Source organism: Neophocaena asiaeorientalis, unplaced genomic scaffold (genome assembly GCF_003031525.2).
Source record: "Neophocaena asiaeorientalis asiaeorientalis breed wild unplaced genomic scaffold, Neophocaena_asiaeorientalis_V1.1 scaffold202, whole genome shotgun sequence".
Taxonomy (NCBI): Eukaryota; Metazoa; Chordata; class Mammalia; order Artiodactyla; family Phocoenidae; genus Neophocaena; species Neophocaena asiaeorientalis.
In genome coordinates, this window is record NW_020172627.1 from 2001942 (window position 1) to 2027771 (window position 25830).

Sequence of the window (25830 nt, forward strand, 5' to 3'; positions counted from 1 at the left end):
TACTGAACTCTATACTTAGAAATGGTTAAGATAGTAAATGTTATGTTTTTTATGACAATTAAAGTTTTTTTAAAAAATTAAAAGTATGTGACGAGAAAAAAAAAGTCCATCAGTGCCTATCTAGTCTAAATAGTCTTCCAGCAGTTACATCTAAATGGCATCACTAACCATGATCGCCTAAGCTAAAAGATTTAGCAAGTCTTCATGTTTTTTATATCAAAAGGACTATTAAGAAAGAGGAAGGTGGCATTATGATAATATTTGTCCTGGGAACCTAGGGATACTGGAATCCTGTCTTTGGCCTGTCATTCATCCCTCCCCAACACATTCCCTATGTGGGTATATGTAAGTGTGTGCACACAGAACAAAGTGAGGCCAAGCAGCATTTTATTGCCAACTGGCAATTGCCAACAGCCCCAAAGGAAACTTTAGAGCTTCTCAGGCTAGACCCCATGGAGACCTCCTTTACCTGAGCTGGGTTAGCCTCAAAGGCCAAGAATCAAGCAGAGTCATAGCCTGCTGTTGAGGGCTTTCGACCCCAACTTCAGACCACTCTAATTGGCATGTGTTAGAGACAGAAAGACATGTAAGACAGGGAAGGAGGGATGTACCCCCCGAGATTCCCCCCATGTGGGAGCAGCCACAGAATCTAAAAAGGCAGCTCCTCCACCCTTGCTTGATGAGGAAGACTCTCTCCTTCCCACTGTGGTCATGGGTGACCATGTGCAGTCCCCGATGCCTGCACATCCCAAGGGACATTGTACCCTAAGGGGTACAGTGAAGGAGGGAAATGGCAGTTGAGGAGCCTAGAACTTCCTCTTTTCTAGAGACCCGTACCTGGCTCTTCTTCCGTATCTCCTAAATATTTTTTGTTTAAAGTTTATTTTAAATTATACAGTAATACATGGATGCCTTCTTAAAAAAGGGTTAAAACATGCATAGAGGGAGTTCCTTGGCAGTCCAGTAGTTAGGACTTGGCGATTTCATTGCCATGACCCCGGGTTCAATCCCAGCTCAGGGAACTAAGATCCTGCAAACTGCATGGTGCGGCCCCCTCATGCCCCAAAAAAGAAAGAAAGCAAAAAAAGGTAGTCAAGGTGAAAAACAAATACAAACAAATGAAAAAACATGCGTAGAGAATACGAAGTCCCCATTCCATACTCCTCCCTAGCGTAATCATTGGTAACAATGTGTTGTCAGTGCTTTTTTCATGCCTGTTTCTAGGCATTCTTGTCTTTTTTTCATTTAAATGAGATCATGTTTTACAGTTTTATGCATCTTTTTAAAGAAAAATCCTGCAGCATGTTTTTCATTTCCATAAACTCCATCTTGTTTTTTGGTTTTTTTCGATCACTATATAGTATTCCACTGAATAACTACACCAGGACATGTGTGAATATTTCTCCTTTGATGGGGTGGTCATCACTGTTTCCTGCCAGTTTGTTAGGAATGTTTCTTCCCGTCCCTACAGTCTTGTCATCTTTAGCCTTGACTATTGAGATAATTTCTTAACTGGCCTGTGAATGCTCCTTCTCTTCATCTCTCCTTGCCGCTGCCCAAGTTATCTTCTCAAAGACCACCCGGTCCTGTCATCCCTTTGTCAAGCTGAGCCTGTAGCTGAACCTACCACGCCACCTGTAATTTCATTCAAAGTAGACTCAGCTTTTCCACCTTAACTCGCCATGCACTCTTGGTGACTCATGCTGTCCCAAAATATTCCAGAGGAAGTTGTTGTCTCTTTTTTCTGGAAATATTCTTCATATTTTCAGACCCAGTAAAGGTGTTAACTTGTCCTATTCCCAGACCAGGCCCATGCCAGTTACTGATTTAGGGACTCTTTCCTCACCACGGTCCCATTAAGTGCACAGCTTGTGGTAAAAGCTTGCAGCATTGCTGCTGCTTCTGAGTGCTCATAAACTTTTCTTTGAATTACCTGTACTTGCATCTCCCTAAAGTGGCTTCTTGGTTTAGAGAGTCAGAAGATCTGAGTGGCTTTTCTTTGTAAATTATAAATAATAACTTCTACCCTGGATAAATGAGCAATAATCTAATGAATTTTGAAGGTTCTGGAAATGTAAAACTTCTTTGAAACTGTAGTAATTATGATTGTTAAATAAGACAAAAGGTCAAAAATATGCATCTTAAGTAGCAGAACAACCTGCACACCTGAGTTTTACCATTTGTGAAATTTGATCGCCTTTAGGCAACATATAAAGTATATTTTTTGTTTAGAGATCCTAGAATATTTTAAAGTAAGTTAAATACAACTCAACTGTAAACCTATCAAGAAATTAATTTCAGAATGAAGAGTCAGCTTATCTTTAGGAAGATTTAAAATCAGTAGTTTGGGTGGCATTTTCCTTGGTTTAAGGACCATAGTTATATGAAGGGAGAATTTGGTCCACTGTACATCAGTCTCGTTTTTTACCTTGATCCACTTGCATCGACATTACATATAGTTTTCAGTGAGTCCAGCACATCCCACAAAAATTTTTTCCTTTGATCACTTTGGCTTCGTTTTATTTCTTCTGAAACTCTTTTGTGGGTTTCCAGTCTTTTATTTCAAGTTCTAATGATGATGCACGGACCGTTTTCTAACAATAACTAACAATTTGCTTACCTTATTCTTCTTATTTATTCATAGTTTTTTCTATCACAGTCAGTCATGTTCTTCTTTAGTTTCCCAAACTTGTCTACCTAACTCGATTTAGATATTGCTTCAAAGCTTACTTCCTCATATCATCTAGTCTAGTTAGTAGGATAGAGTTACTGCTTTTCTCTCAAGCATTTTTTTTTTTTGCGGTACGCAGGCCTCTCACTGTTGTGGCCTCTTCCGTTGCGGAGCACAGGCTCCGGACGCGCAGGTTCAGCGGCCATGGCTCATGGGCCCAGCCGCTCCACGGCATGTGGGATCTTCCCAGACCAGGGCACGAACCCGTGTCCCCTGCATTGGCAGGCGGACTCTCAACCACTGCACCACCAGGGAAGCCCCCTCAAGCATTTTTGATAAGTCACTTGCCCCAAGGATGCCAATAACTCTGGGCAAGTCACGTGACCTCAGTTCCCTAATCTCTGAAATCCCTGCCTCCCAGGTAAGGAACAGATGAGAGATGGGGCGAAGTGCTCACAAACTTGTGCTGAGCCCCCGCTTGATATAAAATACCGTGACTGGCCGTGGAAATATACTGCATGATCCTTTCAAATGAGTGGACAAAGAGATGTACGATAGCTATTAACGTAAATTAGGAGGAAAGTATAGTTAAGGGCTAGGTATAGACATAAATATTCTTATCAACGAAGCACCTGATACTTACTGAAGAGAACAGGAAAACCTTCGTGGGTGACATCTGAGCTGGGCCTTGCTTGAAAGATGAGGAGGATTTGTTTCTCTAGACAGTGCAGATCAAGCATGGAAGTGTGGAAGTTTACAGTAGGTTTAAGGAATAGTGAGGATTGATGAGGTGCAGATGGATGAGGGTTATAAAGAGGGGCCAGTTGATTGTCATGTTTAGCATTTGCTTAACGCACACAGCGCAGGTTTGGGGTGAGAGATGAAGTAATCTGGTGGGTGTTTTATTTTAGCAAGACATCTCTGGATGATGTCATACAGCTGAAAGGTAAGGGGAGGGAGGCAGAGAGGAGAGACTAATGATTGGGTGGCAGAGGTTAGGATCTAAGCCATGGCACACACAAGGAGTTAACAGATGAAGGGAGACAAGTGCAGACCTTGTGATGGCAGAAAGTGTCTGCAAGTCTGAGGTAGTGGTGGTATTGCTTCTCCCTGTTTGTGCCCCCTTCACTGTCCTGTCCTGTCTCTCCCGACCCCAAAGTTTAGCTAATACCTTAAAGAGGACTGTGCTTCTGGCTTGTTCTATACATTGCCATGCTCGTCAGGCAAACGTTTTATTTGTTTGTTTTTGAGGATGTCATTTATTCTTCTTCTGATAGAAAAAAGAGACTGTCCCTGATGTACCACCTCTGCTGTTCAGTGATGAAGAAGAGAAGGAGGCACGGTTGGGAGTGAAACCAGTGGCTAAGAAGGCTGAGAGCGCCAAAGAGTCGTCAGAATTTGGGAGAACTAGTGTGGCTGAGGAGTCAGGAAAGGTGGACTTTTTTTTTCTTGTATAATCTGATATTTTTGTCTCTCACATGTTCTTGTAAAACCCACCCACACACGCACATACCCTTACATTTTTCTACCACAGAAAACAAACGGCTCATTTGTTGAAAATTTTGAAAACACTGAAAAGTATGAAGAAGAAAATCTGTGATCCTGCCATTCAGGGAGACCTTCAACATTGCTCTTGCCTCTCCATCTCTTTTCTAGGCATATGTGCGCACACAATGATGTGCATTTTTCCCGTTTTACATTATTATGGTCATTGTGTCAGTGTCCATTTTGCCTTTCTCTGTCTCATCTCATTTTTCCTTTCGGTTTTGTCTCTGCACGTCTGTGCTTTCTGACTGGCTCTCTTCTCCATAGTCTGTTTCCCCTTGCTCTCTTCTAGTCCCACCTGTACTTAAATTACAATGACAGCTTTAAGAAGATTTTAGTTTACCAATCTTTTACATTTTCTTGATGTTGGCTGTGAATTACAGAGTGAAGTGAAATTTGGCTTTCTTCTAAAGCATTAAATTTCTTCTCCTGGGCGGGCTGTCCTCTCCTGCAGGAGGCCTGTGGATAAGGCTGCTGGCTGCATCTGGGAATCAACAGTTCTTTCAATCTCTGTCTACTTTTCCTTTTTTTCTAACTTTTCTCGTACTCTCGTGCTTGTGTGTGTTCAGCTATCTAGGTTTACTCTCTCTTCTAGGGCCTATGTGAAGAATGTTGCACATACTTTTCCTGTCAAGGCTTCTTGGGGCTACAGTGATGCAAACATTTTACCTATACCTGAATCACTGTGTGACATTCTCTTCCTGTTGTTTCAATGTGACCTTTTCTGTGTTGCTTTAGCCCATTTTCCCCTTGAACTCTAGCTGCTTGTTGTACTGCTGTCTCCCTTGCTTGAGGATAAGCTTTTTGAGGATTGGGCCATGTTCGTTTTGCTCTCCATTGCATCTGTGGTGCTTAGCTTATTACCTCGCACATAGTAGGCACTTTCAAAATTACATATTTTCTTTAAAGAAGTATATATTTCCTTCATAGTTTAACCACTTTGAAATTAGGATGCACCTCACAATCGATGGCATGTTTAATTGGGAGTTTTTTTTTTTTTCTTGGCAGTTCATACAGGAACAGTGATTCTTACAGTCAATGGTATCTTGCCTGAAAGGTGGTGCTTGTTGAATGAATAAATGTTGCATTTTATGATTATTTTAGAGATTCTTCTAATTGCATAATACAGTATAAGCCTTCTACAAGTTGTGTCCAATTCTGTCAATTAGGCGTCTCCCTTGGAGTTATGTGTTAGTTAAATACTAGGAAATATATGATCCATTTCCAGTGATTGGCATTTGTGTCATACCTGTGACTTCGAAGTTATTTATAGCTCATGAGCAACCTATGTGGCTCATGGTTATAACTGATATATATGTATCTTGTTTGGAAGGAGTTATAAATATAGGCTTTAAACTGATTGGAAAAAATCATCTTTGATTATGAATTATCTGTACTAGACTCTCCATTGGAGTGGCCGATCAAGAATTGGCCTGAGTGTTTTGTTACTTGGGAGTAGGTGTGATTAGCTGTCATGCCCTGAAACATGCAGGTGTGACAGTTACTGAATTAATGAGGAGCTTGGGAGGCCCCACAATAGAATTTTTGTTTCCAGGTGTTACTCTTTTTTTTTCCTTACTATTTCCATTTTCAGGAAGGATCTCTGAATGTACCTACTCAGGAAGCAGCCAAGCATTCTGATTTATTTTCTGCATCATCCCCATTGGACAGAGGAGCTAAAACTAGAACCAAAACTGTTCTTAGCTTATTTGATGAGGAAGAGGATAAAACAGAAGATCAAAACAGCTTCCAAGCTCTGAAGAAAGAAGTAGGAAAGGTGAGCAAAAAGCTGTAAAGGTTCAAATCTTTAGAAGGATAAAAGAGTCTCATTTCACAGTGTCAGTTGTGTGATGTGAGTTGCTGAAGAATGGAGGGTTCCAGCTTCCTCACATTCTTACCATCACTTGTTGACTTTTTTGATAATGGCCAAGTGTTGGTGAGGATGTTGAGAAACTGGAGCCCTCATTCTTTGCTGTTAGAAATGTAAAATGGTGCTGCCACTTCAGAAATCAATTTGGTGCTTCCTCAGATTCTTAAATATAAGAGTTACCACATGACCTAGCAATTCCACTCCCAGGTATATAACCAAGAGAAATTAAAACATAAGTTCACACAAAAACCTGAATGTAATGTTCCCAACAGGTATTATTCATAATAGCCAAAAGATGGAAACAACTCAAATGTCTATCAGCTGATGAATGGATAAACACAATGTGTTTTAGCCATACAATGGAATATTATTTGGCAATATAAAGTGAATTACTGATACATGGTACAACATAGATGAACCTTGAAAACATGCTGAATGAAAGAAGCTAGTGACAAACACATTATGTATGAATTCATTTATTTGAAATGTCTTGAATAGGCAAATTCATGGAGAGAGAGAGTAGATCAGTGGTTGCCTGGGTCTAGGGAAAGAGGTGGACAGGAATGGAGAGCGACTGCTAGTAGGTTTGGAGGTTCTTTATGGGATGATGAGAATGTTCTAAATTTAGATTGTGGTGGTATTTACACAGCTTTGTGAATATATTATAAACCATTGAATTACACACTTTAAATAGGTGAATTTTATCTCAATAGAAGTATTAAAAAAAGAGAAAACAGGCGATGGGCCATAGATTGCCAATAATTTTTTATGAATCAAACTGAGGATATAGTCCATGTTGATATTTACAACAAATGTTTTATGAATTTTCTTATTATACCAGTAGGATAGCCCCATTTATAAGTGAGAGCTACACACAGTGAATATGAATAATTTGCTGTATTTTCTTCCAGTCTCTTACTGTGTTTGATTTTGTATATGATTTTCATGGTTGTAAAACTTTGAACCTTACTTGCTAAGTTACACTAATTTTGATGTGTAATCAATAATAATTATTAGTTAATTTTTAATGTGACACATTTTGTCAGAAGTGAGTTTTTTTGTTTGTTTCTGTCTGTGGTTGTGATACTAAAGAAAGGGAAGAATTTTAGAATGTCAAGTCTGGGGCATTATAGTATCAAACCAAGTAATGTGATAGTAACTTTCAAATGTCAGATACCCTAGCAAACAGAAAGAACTTCTTTGGAATCTGAAGGTAGTGGGGTGGAAGGTGGATGGGCATAGGAGAAGATTGGCTGATCACACCCGTGCCAGCTCTTTGGCCTAAGATGCTGGTATGTAGAAGTTAGGTATATGTGCTTGACCGCTCTGTGTAATTTCTGGTATTAAGTCAGCTGCTGTTTCATTCTTCTCTTTGGGCATGAGATGGAGAGAACTTGTTTAACTTGATGTGTTTTCACCCCTAAAATGTTTCTCAGTATGGAACTAAGGATTGTTTTTTAAATAAACAGTTCAGATTCAGATACTACACAAAGGTTGAAAGATGATCTTTCCAGATTATGTATATGTTATCTGTTTTTGTAAATATATTCTCCACTGTTTTTAGTATCTCCAAAGTATTCCATTATGTGACTGTGTCATTCCCCTTCTGATGGGCACTCAGGCTGTGTCCAACCTTTAGCCACTATAAACAGAGCCAACAAGGAATATCTTTGTTGTTTCATCTTTGTAGCTGTATATTATTTCCTTGAGGTAAAGCCCTAGGAGTCTATAAAATACATGAACTTCCCTCTTTTTTCCTAGAGTCCTGATGCTAATGCCTGCCCCAAGAGCACAGGTGTCTTTCAGGATGAAGAGCTCCTTTTTAGTCACAAGCTTCAGAAGGACAATGACCCAGACGTTGACCTTTTCTCTGGCACCAAAAAAACCAGGGTCAGTTCCAAATGGTTCTCCATGTCATAGCTTTGTTATTATGTTAAATATTGTCTCTGTAGCTCACCTGACTCTCTTTGTACATTGTTTTTGTTTTGGATATTGAATTTAAGTTTTTTCTATTCTAGTTGTTAGAGCCAAGTGTTGGGAGCCTGTTTGGGGATGATGAAGATGATGATCTTTTCAGCTCTGCCAAGTCGCATCCTTTGGTATCAGACTTTTGTTCTCAATACTGCGGTGTGTGGGAAGGCTTCTGGGAAAGGAAATGAATGTCCCCTTATGTGACTAAGGAAAATGCTCACTAGTAAATGAACAGCAAATAATGTGCTCATGATGGTGTTCAGGTTGTCTCCATCTTATGTTTCCTAACGTTAAACTACTAACTAACCCAGGCTCTCTTACCGTATTACAAATCTGTTTGATTTTTAAGTTGTTCATTGAAAGACCAGTACATATGATATGGTGACAAAATATTCATGCCTTTCAGGTGCAGAGCTGTAAATCTGAGTGTTAGGCCATGTGTGTCATTTCCCTCCCTTCCCCAGTAGATTTTTAAGTACTCTCTATTTTCTCTTTATCACTGAGAGGATGCCTGGTCCTTAGAACTCTATTTCTGAAATGCTGCCTTTAAATTTGTTTGTTCAACCCTCATTTGGGAAATGACTTTTAAAAGTCAGAAGCTATTTTCCCTTTTTGCATTGTGACTTTTCCTTAAAATTTCTAAGATATTTGACAGACTTTGGGTATTCTTTGCTTTTGAAGATCCCAGAAAAGAAGGTAGTGAAAAAAGACCACTCTGTTTCCTCTTTCAAGAACCAGAAACATCCTGAATCCACTCCAGGTATCAAAGAAAAAGGCATATGGAAATCGGAAACACCTCAGGTTAGAACTGATCTCTTTAAGGACTTTCAGCTCTTGTTTGCATTGTAGTATAGTTTAATTGCATCATACAGACCCCGGGGTCATTCAGAGTTCTCTTAATTAAGGAGAAAATAGCAACTAGACTACCTCCCTTTGTTTACTTTTTTTTTAAACCCCTGCTCATTTCTCCTCTCTCACTCCACACTGGTTCCATGAATCCATACTTATCATTATTACTTGTGGAGTACCTGCAAATTCGATTCCAAGATAGAGTTAAGGTAGGATTAAGATCTTCCCACTAGAACAACATTTCTCCCTTTGGGCTACCTTGGAGTAGGGTTCCATTAGAATTAAATATGAATTATATCCACTTTCTTGATTCCCTCTCTGTGTTATGTCTTATGAGATCATTGCTATTAGGTCTCCATCCTCAGCAGTCTTCTCTGTGGTGCTCCTCCTGAGGGCAGGGCAGGGCTAGACAGTGAGTTCTGGTCCTGGCTTACAGCTGTCCCTGGATGTCTCATTGAGGCCTCAGTGTTCTGAGCTGTGAAAATGAGGCACTAGGACTCACACATCTCCAGCGACTCAAGTCTCCGCTTCTTTTGCTTCTAGAACTAGTGCATTAGGCTTGGGTGAATTTCTGTGTGCTCTGTAATATTTGCTGTGTGAGATAACCAGCATGGTCATGTTTCCAGCTGGTCCAGTTTTGGAGCTCTGATACACTATAATTCTTATGAATCTTAATCATGATCTTTGTCTCCCTTTCCTCCATGTGTGGTCTTAAACAGCCTTCCACTTACACAACAGATAAGGAAGCACAGATGAAGTAATGTTAGTGAAATGTTTTGAGGCCCCAGGAGAGATTTGAATGCCTTTCCCATTATAGAATTATAGAAACCAACAGCTTTGTTCCATCACAGATTTATTTTCAGGCATATGTGTAATCCAAGAGACACTTTTTTATTTCCCCAATGGATTTTTAACTGCATGTAATTTCACACAGGACTCACCAGGTCCCGCTCCATTTAAAACCAAAGAGCCATCCCCTTGGATCTGGAAAATTCAAGTAATTATAACGTGTCTGGAACCTTCATTGCCAGTCTTGTGGCATCTGTAAAGTTTCTTGGGTTTTCCTTTTGTCAGCTGCTGCCAGGCGTTTTCTCATCTCTTCCCCACCCTCTGGTTGTTGCTTCCTGTGTGCTGCGTCTGTAACATCTCTTCTTTGGTCCTGTGGTGGGCACAGGGGTATAGCCCTCTGATTTAATTCTAAGACTAGATCAGGAGACTTCCCTGCCTTTCTCTTTCTCCTCTCGTACTATATATTACATACACCAAGTCTTTCGTCATGTGTCACAGTAATAAGAGTAGACTGTTGTGTTTAAGAAAACATACAGAGTAAGTTTCATTTTTCTTCTTTAGGCAAATTTAGCAATTAACCCAGCAGCCTTGCTGCCTACAGCGGCTCCCCAGATCTCTGGAATGAAGTCTGTTTTGCCAGAATTGGGCGTTCCTTCGTCTGAACCTGGGAGAATCCACAGTCTGGAAAGTATGCCCACTCTTCCTGGGAGTGGGGAGGCCGGCGTGAGTTTTGACCTTCCAGCTCAGGCAGACACCTTACACAGTGTGAACAAGGTGATGAAACCACCTTTGCTTGCTTGCCTGCTTTTTTTAAAACCAGAACAGTTTGTATGTTTCTTCCGAGTTCATCAGTTGCACACGATAGGCTGACCCCGATTCCTCATTTGAAGGAGGCGCCTCATCTTTCCTTGAGCCTCTCCGCCCTCCTTCCACCTCCCTAGCTCTGTGTCCACTCTTCCACTGCCTGCCTTTGTTACATTTACATTCTGTTCAGTAGCTAGCTCACTAACTCCTGGCTGCCACCTGGAGGCCTTCTGAACACTGAGCAGATCATGTCCTTACTGTTTGCTTCCTCTGCTGTCTCCTTACTGCTCAAAGGAGGATGTTCAAGCTCCTTGCTTTGGTATTAAAGCCATTTACAGTCTGTGCTAACCGAAGCTTCCAGCTTTCCCACCAGTTGCCCCACACTGTCAGCTTAAGTCCAGTCACCAGGAACCATTCCCCAAACACACATGCCCCAGCGTGCTGCTGCCATCAGCTCGTGCTGCTTCCTCTGTCAGGAATGCTCTTCCTCATCGACAGCTCTGCACAAACTTCACAGTTTCTGTGACATTCCCCTCCTGCCCCTGTCCTGGGCTCCCTCTCTGAGATCCCGTGGCAATTACAGTCCTGTCACACTGTTGAATAGGACTGTGGACTTGTGCTGGATGGACCATGACCTCTTTGAGGTTTTACTTTTATTTCAATTGGTTCTCTTTTCTTCTATCCAGTCTTCCTTCTCAAATCTTAGCTGTTATCTGAGTAATCAACAGTACCGAGGATGACCCTGCAAATACATTCATTTCAAGTGTTTCCAAACCTGTTTTACTTAATGAAAAATAAAACATCCCTCCTTTCTTTTTTTTCTGTTAGCTTATTTTGTTGTTGTTAAGTTTAAATTGTTCCTGAAATAATTCGTGAAATTTTGACATAGGCAAAGTACAGTTAAATACTTTGCCTAAAGTAGCTTGTGCCTTCTTAAAACTACTTGATGGTATATGTTGGAAAAATATTACAAATACTGCATTATTGCTAATAAGTGACTCATATTTTGAGGTTATATTGAAAGTTCTGATTCCTAAGCCACATTTTTTTACATGAAATATTTAAAATTTGGATTTAGTGTTTGTTGACTTGAAGAAAAGAGCATCTGAGATTACCTTTCTGTCTTTATCATCTTATCTCCCTGTTTCTGGAGCCTGATTTTAGGCTATCCCCCAGTAAAGCTTATTGCCAGAATCCCACTGATTCTTTCTCATTTTGAAAGATACCCACATATAAACTTAGGGCAGAGAAGTAAGGGTCCAGGGAGCGCTGTGGGACACAGGACAGTGTGGCACGAGCAGTGTGGCTTCCAGTGGCAGATGAAGCCTTTTGTATCAAATTGAACAGAAATTGCCCTCAAAAGACTCAAAAATGGGGGACACTGAAGGATTAAGAATGAGTCTTAGAGTACTAGGAGCTATTAAACGCCTTTGGAAATCTTTAAGAAATAACCTCTTCTGTCTTAGATAATATCTTGATTGAGGGGAACCTGACAACCTAACAGTATTTTGAGTTGCTGATGATTTGCTATGTTAGTTTTGAGCACCTTTTAAAAAACCATCAGGTCAGCATGTGGTTTTTGCCATTGCAGACCCGGGTCAAAGTGAGAGGGAAGCGCAGACCACAGACACGCGCAGCTCGGCGGTTGGCTGCCCAGGAGTCCAGTGAGGCTGAGGACATGAGTATCCCCAGGGGATTTGTTGCACAATTGGCAGATGGCGTCATTTCACCAGATGGTCATCAGCCACAGCCCAGGGCAGCTGGTGGAGAAGACAGCTCTGAGGAGGCCGTGGCAGCTGCCATTCCAACTTGGGCAGGTGGTCCTGTGCTTGGGACAGACAGAAACCCCTTTGTGAAATCTCTGGGTCAACCTCTTGAGGATGACCTTTTCGATTCTGGAGATATCTTTTCCAAGGGCATTGCATCTCAGTCCACGGGGAGAAGAAAAGCCAAGGTGAAGGCAGCAGACAGCCTGGCCAACCCGGCAGGGGGAAGTAAAGAAAAAAGCCCCATGTTTCCTGCTCTCAGTGAGGCAGTCAGTGATGATGATCTCTTTCAGTCTGTTAAACCAAAACCAGCAAAGAAAACAAATCCTTTCCCTCTCCTGGAAGATGAGGACGATCTCTTTACAGACCAGAAAGGCAAGAAGAATGAGTCAAAATCCAACAGTCAGCAGGATGTTATCACAAAAGCACAAGATATTTTTGAGGTAGGTAATAGGACATAACAATACATTTTTGTGCAGGGTTCTTTGTTAAGGAAAATACCTGATTGGGTCATTTGAGCCACAGATTGCATTAAACCTGTTTGGTTGCTGCCCTGTATCTACTTGCTTAGTAATTATAATTAGGTTCTTTTATTAGTAACTCTGAAACTTATTCAGAAGTGGTTTTCTATTTTGTTTCTGGCCATAACCATTGATGCAAGTCTTGATTTTTATAGTTTTTATCTAGCTATTGCTGCAGTCAGCATAGATAAAGTAGCATCTCTACAGCTTGAGTGTGTAACCTCTGGTTCTTGGGGAAACAGGCCCTGGCTGGAGCTGATGATTTAACGCAAGCGGTAAGGCCTTCAGTGACACTCTTCGGGCAGATGTTTATTGAGCATCTGGGAAGTGGAAGCACAAGGTGAACTAGGACCAGTGCTCTGCTCCCCAGAGCTCTCAGGGAGGGGAATTGGATATAGACAGAGCCGCATATAAATAACGTTTTCAGGTAATGTTAAGGGTCTTAAAGAAAACAACCCAGGGCAGTGGGGCAGAGTGATGGGTTGGGGTGGGAGGTGCTCCTTCAGGTAGGACTGGTAGAGAAGGGTTCTCTGTACGGCTCAAGGTTTAGCTGGGACTAGAAGAAAGAGAAGGACCATGCCAGGCAGAGATCTGGAGTAGCAATTCCCGATAGAGGGGCAGCTCACATGGCTGTTCCAGAACCCTGTGGCAGTTTGCATTTCTACAACTTGTTGAAATTAGTGTATGTAGTAAAGTAAAAACTTGATTTAAAATTGTTTTGCTTGTTTTTTGGCTTACAAGGATGATATATTTGCTACAGAAGCAATGAAAGCCTCACAAAAAACAAGAGAGAAGGAAAGAACGTTTGACTCCAACTTGTTTGATGATAACATTGATATCTTTGCTGATCTAACTGTAAAACCAAAAGAAAAGTCCAAAAAGAAAGTGGAAGCTAAGTCTATATTTGACGATGATATGGGTAAGTTTAGTTTTCTGCATATGACAGAGAGAGTCATTACTGTTCAGCGACTTGATATTTCTCCTGCTACCTTTGTCTTGACCCTTTCCTGGAAAGTGTTCCCCAGTGGGTTTCCTTTGACTTGCTATATACTCCTGAGATAGACTGAGGGTGGATAAGTAAATGGCCTAGTCATTTTGGTGAAACAGTGTTTTGTTATGATGGATATGAAGGAGTTTGAAGGAGCCCAGAGTTTGACTTTCAATTATAATTTAGCTTTTTTCTTAGTGTGCCCCCTGCCAATCATCTATGACAAATCTGAACACTGATGTCATGAAAGGAAGATCAGAAACTACCCCACATGCTAAAGTAGGCTGAGGTGGCTGCCTTGGGTGTGATGCAGTTCTAGCTGGAGAATGAGCATTAGTGGTTCGGAGAATGGAGGGGCAGTGCAGGAGGAGAGCAGGACTGTATAGGAAAGCAGGCTGTAACTCAGACTTTACCTCTCACCAAAGATCTTCTGTGTTTGTAAACATGTTCATTTTCTCTCCATAGTATAGTGTCTACTTTATTACTGGGCAAGCCAAATGCCCCATAACCCAAAATGTAGGGCTTCTGATATGTCCTGTGTTAGTGCATAGGACTCGGGCTGAGGCCATATACACTTCCTACTCCCCCACCTCCTCTCTCCCATCTGGACCTTGGGGTTAACTGGGAGAAAGCTGGTACTGCAAAGCCACACTTTTTCGACTCCCCAAGCAAGTGTGCTCTGTCTCTACCTGCTTCCCACTACAAGGTACAGAAGAGACTTTATTACAAAAAAAGTAATACATGTTATAATAGATTAATACTATTTGTAAAATGTAAAAAGTAAAAAGCTAGCCCTAGAGGTAACTATTATTGAGAGTTTGGTGTGTCCCCTTTCAGATATGGTGACAGTAATATAGGTTTGTATACATATAAACGTATACTTATTTTTTCAGTGTTTCCCCATGTCAGTACATAGAGATCTACTCCCTTGTTTTTAGTAGCTGTATACTGTTGCTTTATATTTAGCCATTAGCCTATTGAGAGTGATCTAGATTGTTTCTCCATTTTCTCTGTTACAAATGATGCCATAATCTTTAACATTTGTACATACATATCTTTATGTACACATGCTAAAATCTCAGTAGAATAGAATCCTAGCAGTAACATTACTGGGTTACTATCATTACTGAGTAAAATGAGTCATGGAGCATTAGAGTCAGTGAAACATTAAACACAAGTGTAGTCATAAAGACTTACACGCTTAGCATTTAGGTGCTGCAAACAGATGCATTTATTCTGAATGAGGGTGACCTGTGTTGGATTTCCCTTTGCTTATTTTTAGTGCCTTTTCCTTTTAAAATCCAATGGGAAAAGAATGTAGAAATAAGTACAATGCATAGATGGTAGAGTCAGGGGCTGGATTGGAGATTCAGTTATCTTTCCACTTTTCCTCTTCTGCATGTGCACACACACAGCTTTGTAGCTGAGAAAATTATGCTCAGAGAGAAAATGTGACTTGTATGTGATCATAAAACTTAGTAGCAGAACCAGGACCAGAATCTAAGAGGCTTGGCTCTATCTTAGTGTTTTTTGGTATCCCATACTGTTGTCAGACTTGAGTCTTTGGTTGTTTGTGTAGATGTGTCTTAAAAGCACCCATTTTCTTGCCTATTCAGCAACTCTTTTTTGTTTTCTTTCTTTTTCTTTTTTTCCTTTTTAAAGATGATATCTTCTCCTCTGGTATCCAGGCTAAGACAACCAAACCAAAAAGTCGATCTTCACAGACAGTGCCTGAATCAAGATCTGAACAGAAGGTGTCCAACATATTTGATGATCCCTTGAACGCCTTTGGAGGCCAGTAGAGTGTACAGGGTATCCTTCAGCTACATCCTTGAGTTAATGATGCTGTCTTCTGTACTCACTGTCTTAACTGAATTATAAAAAGCATATACTGAAACAGCTAGCTCACTTCTTACCCAATGTACTTAGTATTTTTCTGTACTGGTTTTAATCATGCTTAATACTGCCAAACAGAAATAAATGTTTCACTGTTTCGTTATTGTTTTTGCTTTTTTAACCATATTTTGATTAGCCTTGGTGCGGCCATGGTTTAGGGTCATTAGAAAAGAAACCTATTTGTGCCTTTCATGGGTGGCCAGGGACTCCCAGAGGTAGCAAATGCCAGACAGATGACCAGGAGTCTTCCCTACATGTATGGGAGCCCTAACTTAGAACCAGGGCACTTGATAGAGGAAGAGGATGAGAGATTATAAACTTCATGAGTCTTTGTAATAGGAGAGGAGGTTTTCTCTCATTCCACTGAATTCTGAAGATGCCTCTATAGGTCCACTAAAGCAAGGTTTGGCAAACTGTAGTCCTCTGCTGTCTGTTTTTGTAAATAAAGTTTTATTGGAAAGAAACATACCCATTCATTTATGTATTGTCTATGGCGGTTTTCACCCTACCTCCAATGCCAGAGTTGAGTAGTTGTGTCAGAGACTGGATGGCCTACAGAGTCTAAGATATTTTCTTTGTGGCCCTTTACAGAAACAATTTGCTGACCCTTGCTCTAAGGCATCCATTTCCATTCCTTGGAGCTTTGCATTATTTTTTGAAAGGGCAGAATGAACCCAGATAATGGTAGGAAGAAGTGCTGAGGATGGAAATGTCAGCTTCTAGAGCACCACTGTTTCATAGAACTCTGCACTGATGGGAGTGTTCTACAACTGTGTTGTCCATTTTGGATGGCTGACCACCCCCCCACCTCACCCCCCGCCCTTCTAGTCTGTTTTCCTGTGCTGTGCCATCTTGCTCATGAGTATTCAATCTGTAACCGTGGCACAATCTTGTAAGCAGACCCAGTTGGCTTCACCAATTCTGAAGCCAGTAACTTCTTCCTTGGTTACTTTTAAGGTTGAATTGGGAATTACTCATAGTCAGAGATTTTGTATAGCTCTCACACATCAACTGTTTGTCCAGCTCTGCTGTGAGAATGACCCAGCAGCAGAAGAGGGTACATACTAGCTGCCTATTCCTTTTCCCTATCCCTTTAGCACATCTTCCTTCTGTCCCTTAGGTTACTTGTGTACAGTTTCCTGCTCTGAGCCCAATGTGGGATCTGACTCAGTAAGCATTTGTTAAACATGTTTTTCTTTTGGAATGATCAAATCTGCTGACCCATCATTAGGATTGATTCCAGGGAATTCAGGAGACAATAGAGTTAGAAAATAGGCAAATTGCTATTTTGAGAGGGTTGAAAGCGGGAGGGAACTTAACACTCACTGGTCCGATGGTAGGCACTTTTCATGTCAGTCTCCTTAACTCTACCAGATAGGTGTTGTCCTCATTTCACAGATGAGGCTAAAATCTGGAAGCAGAGTGGACTAGCGGAACAAGTTTGGATTTTTTTTATTGAGACCTAGATTTAAATCTGCCACTTAGAGCTGTTTGAATATAGGCAAATTGTTTCACTTTTCTTAGCTTCTGTTTCCTTCTTTGTCAAGTAGGGGTTTCAGTACCCACCTTGCAGGATTGTGATGGGACAGAATATGCAAAGATCCTTGTTAACTATCTGGCACTTGAAACATGGTAGATGATGATGGTGAGAATGAATGAACTGGCCAAGAGCTTCCAGTGTTGGAACCCAAGGCTTTAAGCTCAGCCACCTGACTCCAAAGCTCCTTCTCTCAGTTCTCCCTGACTGAGAGGGGTGGCAGGTTTTAGAAACTAAGGTTTTGCTTCAGTAAGATTCATTTCATCAAAGGCACTCATTTAAGAATTTAGCATACAAAGATAATAATCATATCTCTGTCCTCATGGGGCTCCAGTCAACGCAGTATTAGAGTTTAAGAAGGAACCAGTGGCAAGAGAGCCTGAAGATGAGTGAAAGCACAGTCCCTTATCATATACCTCAATGTATACTCAATGGTTTGTTGAATAATGGAGATAATTTGGTGGGTGGGGTCTCAGAGGAGAGTAAGAAGGGACAGGCAATGGAGATTAGGCATTGGGGTTCATTTTAGACTGGTTCTTCCGAGTCACAAGAGGATAAGTGAAGCTGCAGTGAGTAAAATAGTAGGCCAGGAGGGCTGGAAAATCTGTAAACCTTGGATTTAGAATACCTACAGGAAATGAAGATAAAAAGAAGCAGTGGGGGCCCCATGTCAGGCTGGAAAGTTTGTGTTGTCTGTTATGTTGTGCACCTGAGCTCAACAGCTTGGGAATTAGAACTGGAGGGAAAAAGGGTGGCTGGGCATAGCCGACGCTGCGATTTGACAACCCAAGGTACCCACTCAATTTCAACTCTACAATTCTCAGTAAATTGGGTGAGGAATAAATGGATAAGATCTACAGAGCTTGTTTGCTTTCGCCCTTGCTTTCAACCAGGCATGGCAATGTCCCCATGTTTCAGATGAGGTACGTGAGACCAGAAACGTTAGGGGTCAGTAAAGCGCAGGAAGGGTGATTTGTTTAAGGCAGGCCGGCCTGTACCGCACTGGAAATGCACAGGCTCTGGGAAGGCCATCGACGGGGACTATCCCCGCAACACGTCGGGCACCTCTAAGAGCGCCTTAGGTTGGTCTCAGGGAGGGTGCTGTCCATACTCTCCTTAGGCCACAGGCCAACCCCACCGTTCCCAGAAGCCTGTGCGACTGGTCTCCAGCCCGCCCGCTTCGGCCGTAGTCAGCAGGCCACTGTTAGTAATAGAGGATTAACATCCGGGCCTCTCCTAACCAACAACCACCACCGAACGCAAAAGAAGCCCGGGCGCCCGAGCACCCGCAGGCGTCCGGCGGTCAGGTCCCGCCCCTGCCCCCGCTGATTGGAGGGCGACGCGAGCAACGGCGAGCGATTGGTACGCGGTGTCACAAAGGGGCGGGGGCGCGGCGACCACTGAGCGTTGCTCTTCGGTGCCTGCCGCGGCGTCGCTCGCGGGGCCGCACCTCCTTACGGGCCTGCGGGTGGGCGAGGGAGTGGACGAGAGCTGGTGAGGGCAGCGGGCCGGATGGGGAGGGCGCCCAGGGCCGCGGGCCGCTGAGCCGGGCCGCGCTGCCGTCGCTGGCCTCCTGGCCTCGCCCCCTCCGTCGCCGCCGCTGCCCCGATACCGGCGCGGCGGGCCGCCTTCGCGGAGGAGACAGCCTCCACTTTCCGTCCTTCCGCGAGCGCGACGCGGGGTGCCCCGCCCCGTCCGACAGGTGCTGCCCTCCGAGTCGCGGATTCTGACGCGGAGCCTAACCGCTGCCCTCCTGATCTGGCCCGTGCGTCTGGGTAGCCGGAGTTTATCCTGGAGGAGCACGGGCTGCGCAGGTGACTCCGTTCTCTTCAAGTGCCTAACACGGAAGGCTCGAGGAGGCGTTGGCTTCGAAGGATTTCACAGTCCCGCTAGGAAATTGATTTCAGAGTTTAGGGTACATGATGTGGTGGATATAATTCTGAAGCTTGTCTTTAAAACTTAGGTATATTTCCAGGCTTTAGTAAAAACGGTTCATTAAGAGTCGGTGTTTTTAAGGACTGCATAACATGCTGGCTCCCTTTATGTCGGAGGAAGAGTTTAAAAGAAATGCTCTTATATGGCTGTTCTTTACAACAGAGTTTATCGATAAAGCTGATTCCGAGTTACTGAAATTAGTTATTCAGCACTGTTATCGCATTACCTGTCTTTAACTTCCCTTTCATCTTTGATGTTTGTGTTTTAAGAACTTTTTCAGAAGGGAGGAGAGAAATGTTTTGGAAATTGATTTAGAAACGTCTTTTGATGCCATTACTTTTTTTCCCATGATTTTTTTAACATCTTTATTGGAGTATAATTGCTTTACAAATGGTGTGTTAGTTTCTGCTTTATAACAAAGTGAATCAGCTATACATATACATATATCCCCATATCCCCTCCCTCTTGCGTCTCCCTCCCACCCTCCCTGTCCCACCCCTCTAGGTGGTCACAAAGCACCGAGCTGATCTCCCTGTGCTATGCAGCTGCTTCCCACTAGCTATCCGTTTTACATTTGGTAGCGTATATATCCATGCCACTCTCTCACTTCGTCTCAGCTTCCCCTACCCCCTCTCCGTGTCCTCAAGTCCATTCTCTACGTCTGTGTCTTTATTCCTGTCCTGCCCCTAGGACCTTCAGAACCTTTTTTTTAAAAATTCCATATATATGTTTAGCATACGGTATTTGTTTTTCTTTCTGACTTACTTCACTCTGTATGACAGTCTCTAGGTCCATCCACCTCACTACAAATAACTCAATATTGTTTCTTTTTATGGCTGAGTAATATTCCATTGTATATATGTGCCACATCTTCTTTATCCATTCATCTGTTGATGGACACATAGGTTGCTTCCATGTCCTGGCTATTGTAAATAGAGCTGCAGTGAACATTGTGGTACATGACTTTTTGAATTATGATTTTCTCAGGGTATATGCCCAGTAGTGAGATTGCTGGGTTGTATGGTAGCTCTGTTTTTAGTTTTTTAAGTAACCTCCGTACTGTTCTCCGTAGTGGCTGTATCAATTTACATTCCCACCAACAGTGCAAGAGGGTTCCCTTTTCTCCACACCCTCTCCAACATTTATTGTTTGTAGATTTTTTGATGGTGGCCACTCTGACTGGTGTGAGGTGATACCTCATTGTAGTTTCTTTTTTTTTTTCTTTTTTTTGCGGTACGCGGGCCTCTCACGGTTGTGGCCTCTCCCGTTGCGGAGCACAGGCTCCAGACGCGCAGGCTCAGCGGCCATGGCTCACGGGCCCAGCCGCTCCGCGGCATGTGGGATCTTCCCCCACCAGGACACGAACCTGTGTCCCCTGCATCGGCAGGCGGACTCTCAACCACTGCGCCACCAGGGAAGCCCCTCATTGTAGTTTTGATTTGCATTTCTCTAATGATTAGTGATGTTGAGCATCCTTTCATGTGTTTGTTGGCTATCTGTATATCTTCTTTGGAGAAATGTCTACTTAGGTCTTCTGACCAGTTTTGGATTGGGTTGTTTTTATTTTGATATTGAGCTGCATGAGCTGCTTGTAAATTTTGGAGATTAATCCTTTGTCAGTTGTTGCATTTAATGTTGTCCCAGAGGTCTCTGAGACTGTTCTCAATTCTTTTCATTCTTTTGACTCCATTACTCTTAATAGCTAAGCATGTTTTTTAAATTATTGGTAAAAATTTTGACGTACTTTTTTCTCTGCCTTCTTCTTTCCTCTTCCTCTTCTATTTTTTAGCTGTCCTTGTATCATTTTTCATCCTGTTTTTGAGTCTCCGTTGCCCCTCATTTACCAACATCATAGGGTTCCATAATCTGCTCAGTCAAGCATGCTCTAACACAACTTTCAGAAGGTGTCCATGGGGCTTCCTTGGTGGCTCAGTGGTTAAGAATCTGCCTGCCAATGCAGGGGACATGGGTCGAGCCCTGGTCCAGGAAGATCCCACATGCTGTGGGGCAACTAAGCCTGTGCGCGACAGCTACTGAGCCTGCACTCTAGAGCCCATGAGCCACAATTACTGAAGCCTGTGCGCCTCGAGCCCGTGCTCTGCAACAAGAGAAGCCACCGCAATGAGAAGCCCGCGCACCACAACGAAGAGTAGCCCCAGCTTTCCGCAACTAGAGAAAAACCCGCACGCGGCAACGAAGACCAAGCACAGCCAAAAATAAATAAAATAAAATAAAATAATTTATTAAAAAAAAAAAGCCCAGGGCTGATTCAGACTTGCCACATCAGTGAGTTCATCCAAATGTAAAGTGATATGTTTTTAAAAAAAAAAAAAAAAAAAGGTGTCCATGGACCCCGCTCTTAGTACTGGCTAGGTCTTTGGCCTACTGGAGCTTCTGTTTGCCCCTCTGCTATCATCTAGTCCTCCAGTCTGGCTTAACTAGATTTCCTAGACTTACTTTGCTCTCTGTTACAGTGATTTCTACTGCTGAGGAGAAGTATAATTATTTCCTAGAGGCACACATTTCAGTTTTGAATTTGGTTACCAATCTTGCTTCTTTTTGGATTTTGGAAATTACTCCATTGATTAGGGCCCAAATTTGTGGTGGTGTTCCAGTGCAATTAGTGCTGTTCTAGGTTGCAAGTTTTCTTTTAGCCCATAATTACTCTGTACATTCTTGTTGCAGATGAAGGACTTCCAAATCTGTCTTTATGTTACCTTCTCCCACCATTTGTTTATTATATTTGGGGTATTGCTGGGAAGACTACTGTGGTGAAAAAAATGATCTTGATATCTTATGTCTCTAAATTCCTTGGACAGGCCACTGGTCACCCATGTCTTTATTTCTGTAATATTCAGTTCGGCATTCCTGACCCCTGACCTCTGTTGCTAGATCTTTTACTATGTAGATAGGAGTGCTCTTGGCTTTGGGGGAACAGACACTGATAATTCTGTAGTACATTCTTATTTGATATTGGATGATAAGTATGTTCTTAAGAATCCACATATTATCCAAAATTGTATTATAAAAGCAGTCATTTCAGTGAGGTAGGAAAAGGGGTTAGGTTCCGTCATTATTCCTACAGACATGTCAGTGTATTAAGGATATAAGAGACACAGCCTGAGCAATACAGCCACTTATTTGGCTTTTACTTGGAAGTAGTGGTCTTTTACCACTGTCACCAGCATTATTATTATTATTATTTAATAGATCTTTATCGGAGTATAATTGCTTCACAATACTATGTTAGTTTCTGCTGTACACCAAAGTGAATCAGCCATATGCATACATATGTCCCCACATCCCCTCCCTCTTGAGCCTCCTTCCCACCCTCCCTGGTCATTGCAAAGCAACGAGCTGATATCCCTGTGCTATGCTGCTGCTTCCCACTAGCTATTTTACATTCGGTAGTGTATATATGTCGATGCTACTCTCACTTCGCCCCAGCTTCCCCCTCCCACCCCATGTCCTTAAGTCCGTTCTCTATTTCTACATCTTTATTTCTGCCCTGCAGCTAGGTTCATCAGTACCAATTTTTTTCTTTTTTTAGATTCCATATATATGCATTAGCATACGGTATTTGTTTTTCTCTCTCTGATTTACTTCACTCTATGACAGACTCTAAGTCCATCCACCTCACAACAAATAACTCAGTTTCACTTTTTTATGGCTGAATAATATTCCATTGTATATATGTGCCACATCTTCTTTATCCATTCATCTGTTGATGGACATTTAGGTTGGTTCCATGTCCTGGCTATTGTAAATAGTGCTGCAGTGAACATTGTGGTGCATGTCTCTTTTTTTTGCGGTACGCAGGCCTCTCACTGTTGTGGCCTCTCCCATTGCGGAGCACAGGCTCTGGACGTGCAGGCTCAGTGGCCATGGCTCACGGGCCTAGCTGCTCCACGGCACGTGGGATCCTCCCAGACCAGGGCACGAACCCGTGTCCCCTGCATCGGCAGGCGGACTCTCAACCACTGCGCCACCAGGGAAGCCCCATGTCTCTTTTTGAATTATGGTTTTCTCAGAGTATATGCCCAGTAGTGGGATTGCTGGGTCATATGGTAGTTCTATTTTTAGTTTTTTAAGGAAGCTCCATATTGTTTTCCATAGTGGTTGTATACAACCACTATGCGGGGTACACACCAACAGTGCGGGAGGGTTCCCTTTTCACCACACCCTTTCCAGCATTTATTGTTTCTAGATTTTTTGATGATGGCTATTCTGACCAGCATGAGGTCATTGTAGTTTTGATTTGCATTTCTCTAATAATTAGTGACATTGAGAATCTTTTCATGTGCCTCTTGGCCATCTGTATGTCTTCCTTGGTGAAATGTCTGTTTAGGTCTTCTGCCCATCTTTTAATTGGATTGTTTGTTTTTTTGATATTGAGCTCCATGAGTTGTTTGTATATTTTGGAGATTAATCCTTTGTCTGTTGTTTCATTTGCAAATATTTTCTCTCATTCTGAGGGTTGTCTTTTTGTCTTGTTTATGGTTTCCTTTGCTGTGCAAAAGCTTTTAAGTTTAATTAAGTCCCATTTGTTTGTTTTTATTTCCGTTACTCTAGAAGGTGGGTCAAAAAAGATCTTGCTGTGGTTTTTGTCAAAGAGTATTTTTCCTATGTTTTCCTGTAAGAGTTTTATAGTTTCTGGTCTTACATTTAGGTCTCTAATCCATTTGGAGTTTATTTTTGTGTATAGTGTTAGGTGGTGTTCTAATTTCATTCTTTTACATGTAGCTGTCCAGTTTTCCCAGCACCACTTATTAAAGAGCCTGTCTTTTCTCCATTGTGTGTTCTTACCTCCTTTGTCGTGAATTTGGTGACCAGATGTGAGTGTGTTTCTCTCTTGGCATTCTATCCTGTTCCATTGATCTGTATTTCTGTTTTTGTGCCAGTACCATACTGTCTTGATTACTGTAGCTTTGTAGTATAGTTTGAAGTCAGGGAGCCTGTTTCCTCCAACCTCATTTTCCTTTCTCAAGATTGCTTCGGCTATTCAGGGTCTTTTGTGTTTCTATACGAACTGTAAAATTTTTTGTTCAAATTCACCAGCAGTATTATTAGCATATTACTTTGTGTTATTGTATTTATTACTCATTATTTTGATAAAAAGTATAACAGCACTCAGAGCAGCTGTGCTGCCAGCAATAGCTTTTCTTCCTGTGGTGCCATATCTTCAGGAACATTAGCAGTCTGCACAATGCAATTCAGGTTCCTTATTTAATTAATTATATTCATTATGCTTAATTATATTAAATATACTCCCTAGTTAATTGATGAATTTTATATATTACTTTTATATATTGAGCTATGGTGAATTTTTATAACTCAGTATAATTAATATAATTAATATAATTAACTATATTGAGTTATAAAAATTCACTGTAGCAGAAATCTACATTTCTGTAGCAGAAATGCGTAAACATTGGTGGAGTTAGTTTGGAGTGAGTAATGATTCCTATGGGAAACCAACATTTCTCCAAACAAACTTTTATAGCATAACCAAACACTTCTTCATGTCTAAAGCAGGGATAATACCTTACCTATATTACAGGTTTGCTCTAAAACTCAGTTGAGAGGATGAATATTTATTTACTCTTTCATTGAACAAACCTTTAATGAGTACCAATATGTACAAAACACTGTGCTAGGTGATGGGGTGGTAAATCATATGCCCTTCCCTTAAGGAGCTTACAATTTAGTAGAATAAGAAAGTCATGTAAAAAATGAAATTGATTGTAATGGGTGCCATATATGATGGAGGTCAGGGTGTGAAGGGGAGGAACTGTAAACGGCTTTATGGAATAGTTTCTATTCGACTTGAGTCTTGAAAGATCACAGGTGCTTGTCAGGTAGCCAAGTGTGGGAATGGTGGTAAGTAGAGGAAAGCAGGAGCAACGATATAGAGACCAGTGTTTTCTGAAGCCGCAGTTACAAATGATTAGAGGATAGAAGTACCAGATATATTGCAGGATGGGATGAGGTATGTGTATAAATAAAATAGGGCTGGAAGGTGAGATGCATGATCTTAGGAGCCTTTCTAAGGAGTCTGAATTCTGTAGACAGTGGGAAGCCATCGTGGGGCCTTGAGCTAAGAAATAACATGATCAGTTCTACATTTTAAAAAGATAACTGTGCTTCACATCATATGTCATTAGGGAAATGCAAATTAAAACAATGAGATACTATTATATGTCTTATTAGAATGGTCAAAATCCAGAACACTGACAACATCAAATGCTGGTGAGGATGTGGAGCAGTAGGAGCTCTTATTCCTTGCTGGTGGGAACACAATATAGAACAGCCACTTTTGAAGACACTTTGGCAGTTTCTTACTAAACTAAACATACCCTTACTGTAAGATCTAGCAGTTGTACTCATTGGTGTTTACCCCGGTAAGTTGAAAACTTAAACGTCTACACAAAAACGTGCACATGGATGTTTATAGTGGCTTTACTCATAAACTATTCTGTGTGATACTATAATGATGGGTACATTACTATACATTTGTGGAAATCAATAGAATTTGCAACACCAAGAATGAACCCTAATGTGAACTGTGGCCTTTGAGTGATAATGATGTGTCAATGTAGGTTCATCTGTTGTAACAAATATACCACTCTGGTGTAGGTTGTTGATGGTGGGAGAGGCTGTGCATGTGTGGGGGCAGGGAGTGTGTGGG

At 41.8% G+C, this 25830-nt stretch overlaps 1 protein-coding gene across 6 annotated transcripts in view; it reads left to right on the forward strand.

Moving 5' to 3' along the window:
• Positions 1-25830, forward strand: part of LOC112395738 (WASH complex subunit 2A-like) — a 119896-nt gene that overhangs the window by 39740 nt on the left and 54326 nt on the right. For 2 of the 6 annotated variants that reach the window (XM_024739086.1, XM_024739087.1), the window contains exons 22-31: positions 3949-4104; positions 5811-5993; positions 7848-7976; positions 8105-8185; positions 8739-8858; positions 9841-9903; positions 10257-10469; positions 12091-12708; positions 13528-13705; positions 15437-15773. In XM_024739086.1, the coding sequence (XP_024594854.1) occupies positions 3949-4104; positions 5811-5993; positions 7848-7976; positions 8105-8185; positions 8739-8858; positions 9841-9903; positions 10257-10469; positions 12091-12708; positions 13528-13705; positions 15437-15576 (1881 nt within the window). In that variant the 3' untranslated portion in view covers positions 15577-15773. Of the gene's footprint in view, positions 1-3948; positions 4105-5810; positions 5994-7847; positions 7977-8104; positions 8186-8738; positions 8859-9840; positions 9904-10256; positions 10470-12090; positions 12709-13527; positions 13706-15436; positions 15775-18693; positions 19022-25830 lie in introns of those variants that run through there. The other 4 variants (XM_024739092.1, XM_024739088.1, XM_024739090.1 and 1 more) reach the window with 4 other exon arrangements.